This window comes from Clavelina lepadiformis, chromosome 2 (assembly GCF_947623445.1).
Source record: "Clavelina lepadiformis chromosome 2, kaClaLepa1.1, whole genome shotgun sequence".
NCBI classification, from domain to species: domain Eukaryota; kingdom Metazoa; phylum Chordata; class Ascidiacea; order Aplousobranchia; family Clavelinidae; genus Clavelina; species Clavelina lepadiformis.
Window position 1 is genome coordinate 8,663,789 of NC_135241.1, and position 10,535 is coordinate 8,674,323.

A 10,535-nucleotide genomic window follows, 5' to 3' on the forward strand; every position below is an offset into this window, starting at 1 on the left:
GTTACCTAAATCTATCTTCTAGTCTAAATCTAATTCCAATAAAACCTTAAATAGACTAACCGCCTATCTTTAGCAACAGGCTGCGTGACCTACACATGGTGAAACAGTCACTTCGATATTTAATTCCATCACACAGACAAATAACTAGCTGTAACTTCTTAAAAGATTTCTCAGGAAACTGCTAGGTGGAAACAAATGGTTGTCACTGCTCAAGTGAAAAAGGGTGACTGGGTAATTAGCACAAAATTCATGTCTTCAGTTTTATTCGAAAAAGCTGCAGAATGTAAAATAGCCTACATTCTATCCAAGAGCAAATACAGCCGTTGATGAGAAGATATCCCCTTGGTGTCGCTGAAGCATATCAATTTACAGAAAAATATCTGGCGCACACATCAGTGAAAATGAAAAAGTGCTTTTAAAGCAAGATTTTTCAAAAAACAGAAGTTAATACGATTACAATTTGCGACAACAATGTCGGTTAGCACCAAGTGCAAAAATAAAACACATTAAGGCAGAACAAACCAGTGTAGTGCTTTTGAACTTACAAGAAGAAAGCAAACCTAGCTACTAGTTGAAGGAATCAGTGGTCTACGACAAAAATAATACAGTCATAACGATGTGATCACCAGCTTTTAAACCTACTTCTAAACACGATTGACAAGGCATCAGGAAGAACGTAGATGCTTCGTTAACACGGCAAACTAGCAAAACTTATGAACGCAACAATTTTAAATAGCAATAACACGATGGTTGTTTCATTAGCTTAAGCAAAGCGCTAATTGCGTTTAAATTAAAGCTGACAAAATCGTCTCAATACGTTTAAAACGACAACAATTGAGACAGAGCAAATCTAATCGAATCGAGCTTGAACAATGTACAGCTCAGAATTGTTACTTTGGAAGTTATCAATTATCAAAAATGCTGGGGCACAATAGATACTGCACTCGGCAAGCGAAATGATGTACTACTTAAGAACAGCGTGTGAACCGTATTTAATACGTAGTGTTCAAGAAATAAATATGTTTTTAACAAACTTTTTTAAGTCTTGGCACTTATACGGGAAGTTGAATAATAAAAAAACGTTTTCTTAACATAAGTTGTTCGTCAGTGTTATCAATGTAGCCGTGGACGCTTATCCAACTGACCGGCATTGCTACCACTGGCCGGATGCTTGTGGTTCTGCAAAATGAGAACACTTGTCAGCGTCAGCATAACACAATACAAAATCGCAAGCAAGCATAAGGTCTTGTTTGTGGCCTGTATCAACGTGTTTAATGCTTAAGGCGGGAAAGATTAGATTTTGCGTGAACATTTTCCGAGAAACGCATGATTCCAGTGAGTTGAAGACGTGGCTTTAAGCCAACGTTGTTTTTGAAAACGGCGCAAGATGCTGCACGGGAAGCGCAGCAGACAGCAAGCGACAACCGCAGTACCACAGCAAGCGGTTTAGCGGTTTTCATAGATTCATTTTAAAATCACACGCTTACCATCGGCTTTTGTGAAGGAATCTTATTGGCTTGCTGCTGAGAATTGCTAACTTGCTGAGCAGCTTCAACCTGCACAATAAGAGAGATGGTAATACTTTGTCCAACTAACTAACACCTTGTTAGAATGGCTTCGAATTTGCAGAATTATGATGTCATTTTCATCATTCATTTCATCGATCGCACAATTAAAATAAACTGAATATGTACATATGGCGACGGAAGTATGCTTATCGTCAAAACATACACTAAATAGAACCTAAATTGCTTGAAAGTTGTATTATTGTTAGGACTATATCGTATTCTAGTATATCACCAATGCGACAATAGTAACAGTATACTTCCGGAAAACAAGACTCACACGTGCTCTTTCTTCATCAAATTCTAAGTGACCCATTCCATCAAGTCGATGCAAATTGACCCATCCTTTCCAACAAACACAAACGCCATTTAAAATAAACGGAGCCATTAAGTAGACCTGCAATTTAAGGTTGAAACTTTAATAATTAATGAATGCAACTGACTGAAAAAATGCACTTCAATCGTAGAATAACGTAACAATGTCAAACGCAGTGGTAACCTGCATGAAAAGGACAGCAAAATACAACCATTCAACTAATAATAATTAATATTAAGCGTAAAACCAGGCAAGTTGCATTCAATGTTTACACGAACCCATGCGAATACGGAATATAGCAAATTAACCTTGGCCTTTAAGTTAAAACTTTTCAATCCTAAAATTATGCTGGAGCTTGAATCACCAAAAACGAAAAAAACAAATAACTTTTTGTGTGTCATTGTAAGTGGTTCTAGAATTGCAACCATACAAAATTGACATCTATACCCAATAACAACATATTAATTTTGATAAAATATTATAATCAGCCTTGCAGAAAAATACTTATAAATAAACCAGTAAAAAAGAGTTACCACACAAGAAATTATGCCCATAGATGCAATAACATGGTAACCACCTATAGTACCGTATAACAGGAGTTATAACAATAAGTTATAACAGAAATGTAACCAACGATATTTCAGTTGTCCATGATCCCTTCAAGCGCTCAGAAATGATGTCAAAATACAGTATATTTTCTTATGGAATGATTCTTTGAAAACATTACGTTGACCATTGATATGGAAAATGCAACTAAATCTTCAGCACAATGAAATACACTACGTCGACTTAACCTTAATGGTACAGTATACAGTTTTCAAGCCATATTGAGTAGGTGTAATATCACAATAAGAGATGTACTGATGCCAATGTTAAACATCGGAAAAAAAATATAACGACCACTTTACCAATGCATCGGTATGGTTCTTTTTTGTTGATGCATCAGTCGATGTTTTGTAAACCCTATGACTTCTTTCAGGAACTGCTTTTCCGCCCTTTATTAGCTCTCTTAACCAAGGACGTTTACACGTATCGAAATAAAATGTCTTAAACGTTAAAGGAAAAATAACTACACATAATATGCATTTATTGCATAGGTCTACACATTACAGACTGTATCAAAGCAGCCTGTCACTCTAAACACGCGTTATTATCAGAGCGAATAGGGTTTTTCTTCGGTTTTGCTTTGGCAACCGTTAAGAAATTATAAAAAAAAGCGCAATCTATTAAAAATTAACCGGTAACCGCTAAATTTCTGTTTTAGTTGCAAAGAATGTAAATATTGAGAGACAATTGGATCTCCAAAAACACCTTAACAAAACGCTGTGCGGGTATGTATAAATACGGGTTTACAACGGTGGCAAGTTAGCTGTAAAGGTTTGGAAAAACATAAAAATCGTATACTACATAACGCAGCTCACAAGATAACCACATCGCATTAAATGTTGCTGTCGGCGGATATATGGACACCGGGAACATTGGTAAAAAACCAGCATCGGTACATCTCTGATCATGATTAATTTGATATTTGTATAAATATTAAACATTTGTATTAATAAACATAAGGGCTTATTCTACAAAACGTTTTCTTAAATAATCTGTAAATTTTTAGTTTCACTAGACCTTTTATTACAAAAATCTTTGTTAATATGGTAGATTGTCTTGTGACCAGGTCATACATATGCAACAGGCAACCCGCTGGCCCTCGGCGAAACTGCAGAATTGAGAGTGCACTCAAAAGATTTTTTGTCCAAATCTGATTTCACACCACCAACACTAGTAGGCTAAGACCACTTTCTTGCTCTTAGGTAAAGTGAGGTCTTTTGATCTTTACATTACCTTGCTTTTGAACAAGAATAATTTTTGTACTTTGGAAGAAAAGACCAAAATGCAATGGCTTCTTTTTTGTAAGCAAGGAAGGAAAAGATCAAAAGGTAGCATTTTCTCAATGAACTAGTTTTCATCAGATTATATATTTTTCATACTGAAGTGGGTAGTGTAGTGTCTAGGGGTGGTACCATTAGGCCATGTTCCCCATCAGAAAGCGATTTTTTGGGCCAAAAGTGACATTATGTCTTCATCCTTTTCGTTTATCGTATTTGCTTGTTTATGCCCCTTCTTATCGGCTATAAGCCTATAATCTGCAGGAAAACATATACAGCGTTTCAAATTGTTGTAGTCATTGTAACAATTTGTTTAATACAAAGTTTAAAACTGAACACCATAAATTGCCAGATATTGTGCATATATTTATGAGAATACATTTCATATCCAGGTGTTTTGAAAGGGCTTTTAAGGTACATAAAAATTCTTTGCGCAATATGGATGGGATTAACAAATGCAAGAATTTTAAATCCATTTTTTTAAAACTTCGGCTCCTATTTAGTGCAATTCTAAATAAGCCTTTAACTGACTTTTATTATTGTTCCAATGTTTGAAAGTGGCCCACCAACAAAAGAGTTGCACTCCTCTGGACCAGGTTATCAGTTGGCATTAACATTTTCGATTTCATTATCTAAAGCTTCCTATGTGGTCTAGTCAAGGATTCTGTGTGGTTCTTTAATAACTACCCACAGAATAACCTCAACAACCTATCACCAACCATGAAACAATCAACGCTACTAATGAAAATAACTGACAATGTACAGGGAAAGCTCGTTAATTCAATCTCGCTTTACTTAAAATTAAAGATATTTTATCAACCTTTGAAAAACGCATATTTAAATGCAGGTAAACAACCACTAACTCAATCTCTCTTTAACACAAAAATTACTTTACTCGTTTTTGAAATTATTAACTAATAATGTCAAAATAATAATGACTGGGCATTATATGACTAGTAATTGGTGGTGTCCTGGAAAATTTGCTCTAGTCAATTGTAAAATAATAAGATCAAAATTTACTCTCTTTAAGGCATGTAAAACAGTGTGACTCAACGTATTTTTCCTATTCTTCCCTTGCTAACCCCAAATGTTTTCATCCTCTAACACAACTTTGCACTAACACATAGTATTGAACATATTGTGATGTCATAATGAAAGGTGGAAGTTATTTGGGCTCAAAACTTGGACAAAGGATAATACACCTGACAAAAAATTGAATTGAATTTACATAGCCTGTTCGAGAATAAAATCACAGTTTGAGTAAGTGCTTCAACCGATAAATAACGTAAATGTATATAAATTTATGAGTAATACTACACTGGCGCAGAAGCAATCAACCGAAAACCAAATTTACTAAATTCCTCCTCTGACCAAATTTCCTTCCCACTGATCTAGGTTCCTTCCTTGGTGAGCCAGTGGCTCCCATTGAAAATGACTGACTTAGGCCGAACTGGACTGGTTTAAGTTGATGTAAGGTACAGTTGTAAAAAATATTTCATTAAAAACTGTGCGAAGCACCAGTATGCTTGTTGTGAATCTGAAATTTTTACATTTCTTTTGTTAAACGTACTGTATTACTTTTAAACTATCATTTTGTGCATTAGTATTTCATATTTGAAAGTCTTTCGCTTAACAATAACTTTCGAAACATGATGGGGAAGATAATTTAATACAATACCGAATATGATTGAAATCGGTGTGAGATCAAAGGCAGACACCTAATAATAGATTAGGATGTTTAAATGGAAGGGCATTAAAAAGATGCCTATGCTGAACGATTCTTTCCCACAAAGCATCGACTATAACCAGGGCTCGTTTCTTTGTTATATGGCATTAATTTTATCTTAGATACTTTAAACTTTGGAAAATTTGGTTGCTCACTTTCTTTTAGTATTGAGTAAACAAGCTTTTACTTGTGTACTTCAAGGGATCATTCTGAGCCAAAGTGAGGAAAGCACATATCCATGAATTAACACACCATACACAGATGCTGCCGATAAAAGTCTTTAACATTCATGCAACAGCCGCACTCCCTTTGCATTCCTGGTTGTTAATACAACTCTTCCAACTCCCATACTTTTTATAATTTTCATTTTGACTCTCTCCACAGAACACAAACAATATTGCTCATGATGACATCATCTATGAAATTATGATGTTATCACCCAATTCTTGAAGTTGCTAAGGTCCAACTACCCTCAATAAACTTAGTAACCACTGGCAAAATTGGCTATTATAAATTAGAATTATCTGATCCATTAAATCCAACACTACCAACCTTTCCTTGTTCCTGTTCAAAATTGACATATTCTTTTGGAGGAGATGCTCCTTGTATGTTATCTACAGTCCAAGGGAAAAAGTGTAGCGTAAAGTTTGTTCCTGAGTTCACAAAGGCCTTAAAAAATAGATGTGAAGGATTTTTTCTCTGTATCAAATGAGTAAATCAAATACAGTGTATAATCGTGGTATAATTTACAATTTCTGCTCTGCCAGCTTGACAACTGTTTTGAAAACGCAATCGCCGTTCTTCAGTACCTCTATCGCGGAATCCTGTGTACTTGACCTGAAAGTATTTGAAATTGCCTATTAGCTACAAATGGAATTCTTAACAGGTGCAAGAGTTATTTTCAGCACCAATGCCTTCATTTCAACACATACATACAATATAGGTACTAAGAACAAGCAGATTATACCTCGGAATCACGACTCAGGCGTCGAAATAACTCATTTGTGTCATACAAATTACGCTGATCTGAAACCACTCTAGGCATCTTCAGCAACATAGTGCAAAAAAAAGCACATTTAATACAACACTTCCTTCATTAAAACATGAGTATTCCTAAAATTGATTCTGCAGAATGAAGTAAAAAAAATATTAAACAGCTGGTAAGGTAATGATAGCCTTAGTCAACTCCAGATATCTGTGGCAATGAAGTTGTGTTATACCCTGAAAGTTTGCAACTAAAATATTAAAGCACCAAAAGTAAGAATGTGTGCTGTGGCTGATAAGAAATCATTTAAGAATAGCTAGGTCGATGCTTCTTACCACATAATGCTTCATTAGAGATGCTTATATATAATACACGTTAACGTCTGCTACACATGCCTTCAAGGCACCAATTATTATTAACGTTGTTCCCACTAAAAACGGCTGTATTTACATGTATGTAATTGTACAACACACACTAGATTAAGCATAGCTAACATGTATAACACAAAATTAGAAAAATATATTGGCAAGAACTCAAAGAAAATAAATTGTATGGTAATTTCATGTCAATGAAAGAAACCACATCCAGCATCTCCTGACATAAAACTAATATTATAAACAAGTGACTATACAGATTGGAATTCACTTCATAAAAGAAAGCTGGTAATCATCTTCTTAGGTATGAGCAGGTTGTATTTCTTTCATTCCTCAACAGCACACCTAACACACACACATATAGTAGTCATTTGCAAGACCCAATGCATTGGATTGTTTACCATGTGTAGTAATATTACATGTGGTTGAATCTGTACCCATGTCAGTCTGGAGTATGAGTACCCCTGCCAACTTTGGCTGATTCTGGAAAACCTTTATGGTTGTGAAAAATCATTTCATTATCACAATTGTTGAAATATTTTAAACGATGCTGTTCTGTTACATCAATACAAATTTTCGAAATAGATTTTCTTAACATTGTACATGTAACTACAGATGGACATTTTAATATAACAAATACTTTCCAACTTAATTTCAAAAGATATTTATTCAATTTGTGCAGGATTTTTCGGTCCTAGAAAGTGATGTTCTTTCATAATTGCACACAGTTTCATTTGCACTCGCAGTCAATTAAACTTTCACATTGCTAAATAAAGCGCTCAGTGCGTTAGTCATCATAACTAAACCGGCATCAAGCTAATTAGACCATTAAGTTTCATCACTAAAATTTTTAGAGACCTATTAGACAAAGAAAAATCAATCCTCAGGCTTGATTTAACTTAGATTTTAAATTAGAATAAAATAAAAAGAATTTGTTCTAGAACTTAATTAACTAAATGTATTCTGCTTGCCTATATGTGACATAAAAGGTTTGTTGTATATCACCTTACCTTATGTCCCATTGCCTATATCTAAACAGTTTAGATAGCGGTTTAGACTAGGTTGATTATGAAAAAAGCCATGTAGGGTATCACTGTTGTCTGTTTTATAAAGAAATATAAATCCCAGAAATATAGTGATGTTAGAAATACTCCAAAACACAACTTTCAGACACAGGGCGCAATCTCTAATTCCCTGTTATTTCCAAACTTTCATTTAAATGATGATATATTTAACTTAAATATGAACATTGATGTCTAGAGCTACAATTTGGACTGTTACAACATATATCGTCACGTGCTTTTGTATTTTAGTTCCACACCAACATATTCCTCTAAGCCAGCGGCATCCAACCTTTTTTACACCACATTAGTGCACCAAACATGTCTGGTAAAAAACATAGTTATCGTAGCAATTGCTAATTGTTACATGGTAAAGTAATGTGCACACTCGCACATACTGGTGCACACTAAACTTTGAAAATTACGCTGTTCGGTGAACAAGAAACAGGTTTAAAGTAAGCACAACGTGTATCCTACAAAAACTTTTATGAGACAGTGACACCCAAAGTGAACTTATTATGTTTTCTTCTACTGTTCTATAATCTATACAGCAAAGATATCGTTGTTAACCTTTCCTGTGAGATCCAGGCTTGGATGTGTCACGGGTGAAACCTTTGACTGAATACTACCCACGGCCCAGACTGCAGAATATGCAACTTTTTGACGAGATCTCCGGTGTGTGAAGACAATTGCCGTGAACCAATGTGCAGCAACGATACGTGGTATGCAAAATGGTGTGCTGGCGAACAAAGTGACCAAATATCCTACTTCATCTACTTAAAAACTTACCTAATAGCAAAGAGTAATCCAAACCGAAAGGCAAAATTTCTATTCAATAAATATTTTGCTACTTCCTATGTTGTGTTATATACTATACATGCATGAAGGCACTAATGTACTTTCATCTTCATTACTGGTAAACGACAAAAATAGCCACCGGTTGGTGCAATGTGAAACAACTTGGTGAAGTGGTGAGCCGGTGTGCAGGCTGAAAAATCTCCAGTGTGCAGGGGACAGACTCTGCAGTCTGGCCCACGGCCAGGTGGTTGGTGACTCCTGCTTTATAAGCTACGCTTTGTCGCCAGGACTGCCTTTAATGGTATGGTAATGTTTATTATCGGACAGAGGAAAGTCTTTGCACGACTAAAACCCTGCGATGATTCCTCACCTAGAGACCCAGATACCAATTTAACCTTTATGCGAGTTCCAAATGTCACACATTTTTTATTTTTTCATTGTATTGCCCAAATTTAGACTTGTCGACCAGGTCCACTGAACAGGCAGACAAGAGCAAGGGTCGTTGATGCCTTGCCAATGCAAGAACATTGCAACAACATGGCACCACTGGGTATCGAACACAAAACATGGGCCGCATTTCAGCTTTTATATCGAGGCCATGCAGTGCTTGAACCACTCGGCTACCAAGCTGACAAATATCATTAATTATTGTGTACTCGCTGCATTCTTTCATTGATCAATTCCTTTTCTGCTCTTTACTACCTTATTTAAACCGCACCCAGGTGTTTCGAGATTCACAATTATTTGGTTTACGTTCGACAGTCAACAGTTTTCTCACTGAATAATTAGCCTAGTAATAGGCCTAGCCCAGGGATGTCCAACCTGCGGCCCGCCTGAGATTTTTGTGCGGCCCGCTAGTCATTTTCACTCCTAAAGTATGTACTTTATGCACCCATTTTTCTTGAAATGTAATAGGTTCTGCGGCCCATTGAATTATTTCAAGTGACATTGCGGCCCACTGTAATAAAAGGTTGGACATCCCTGGCCTAGCCTATAGGCGAAGATTGAATTATTTTTAACTAAGCATGTACAATTTCTATACTGCATGAGGTTTCTGTGCTGACAGAAAAGAACAGGATAGCCTACATCCTTACTTTATGAGCCTTATGAGAGTTAACTAATCAGCCACGTATGGCCGCAAATCTTTATCAAGGAAAAAGTCATCCTTGACAGATGAAGAGCATACTTTAAGGACTGAAAATCGGTTAAATCATGCATGTTGCACTTGCAGGAACATGAGCTTTATCACTAGTGCCTAATGTGTTCTTAGCGGGGTAAGCTTATGCAGACCAGTATGGAAACAAAGCGTTGTGCACCTGTCCGGTGCAGTTACATAAAGGTATACGTGCGCATACCGATGCACAACAACGCTATCTGGTGCACAAAACGGGTCAAAAAAGCTACTTTGTCAGCTGACTAATTGCCAAACAGGTACATGTGGTGCACACTCGCGCATACCATTGCACACTTTTTGTTGTCTACTGGTACACACCAGTCTTTAAAAATTACGCTGTCCGGTGCACAAGAAACGGGTCTAGTATTCAAGCGCACAGCCACAGGATGCCTTTGTACACTAGAGTCTAGGGTTACCATATTTGAAAAAGCAAAATTCCGGACAATGCATGACTATTTTCATGAGACCATATATATGCGCTACCTCTTACTGCTTTGCGATGTTTTTCCGATTCCAGATGTGTGTTTAAATCACCATTACCTTTGTGCACGACAGATATATAGGTTCCTGACGTGCAAACCAAGCATTCTGCCTCATAATCATTCCTGCCTTTTCTAAAACATGGATGTTTTTTTTGCATTTCGTTAGTGAAT

The 10,535-nt window shown here is 36.2% G+C and overlaps 1 protein-coding gene and 1 long non-coding RNA gene across 2 annotated transcripts; both read right to left on the minus strand.

Moving 5' to 3' along the window:
* Positions 1-246: 246 nt before the first annotated feature.
* Positions 247-6,611, minus strand: LOC143445898 (core-binding factor subunit beta-like). Its single transcript, XM_076945288.1, has 6 exons — positions 6,458-6,611; positions 6,241-6,327; positions 6,043-6,159; positions 1,846-1,962; positions 1,488-1,556; positions 247-1,179 (listed from the first exon to the last, which is right to left on the minus strand). Exons 1-6 carry the CDS (start codon positions 6,545-6,547, stop codon positions 1,114-1,116), a joined length of 546 nt encoding a protein of 181 aa, XP_076801403.1. The 5' UTR covers positions 6,548-6,611; the 3' UTR covers positions 247-1,113.
* Positions 6,612-6,616: 5 nt separating this feature from the next.
* Positions 6,617-10,232, minus strand: LOC143445899 (uncharacterized). Its single transcript, XR_013113872.1, has 2 exons — positions 8,481-10,232; positions 6,617-7,194 (listed from the first exon to the last, which is right to left on the minus strand). It is a non-coding gene; the product is annotated as an uncharacterized LOC143445899 (long non-coding RNA).
* Positions 10,233-10,535: the final 303 nt, after the last annotated feature.

Coding starts and splice junctions, on each gene's coding strand:
- LOC143445898 (XM_076945288.1), bottom strand. CDS start 6,547: ATGTTGCTGAAGATGCCTAGAGTGGTTTCAGATCAGCGTAATTTGTAT. Junction 6,160..6,240: donor AAGCTGGCAGAGCAGAAATT/GTAAATTATACC, acceptor CTATTTTTTAAG/GCCTTTGTGAACTCAGGAAC. Junction 1,963..6,042: donor TTGAACAGGAACAAGGAAAG/GTTGGTAGTGTT, acceptor CTTAAATTGCAG/GTCTACTTAATGGCTCCGTT.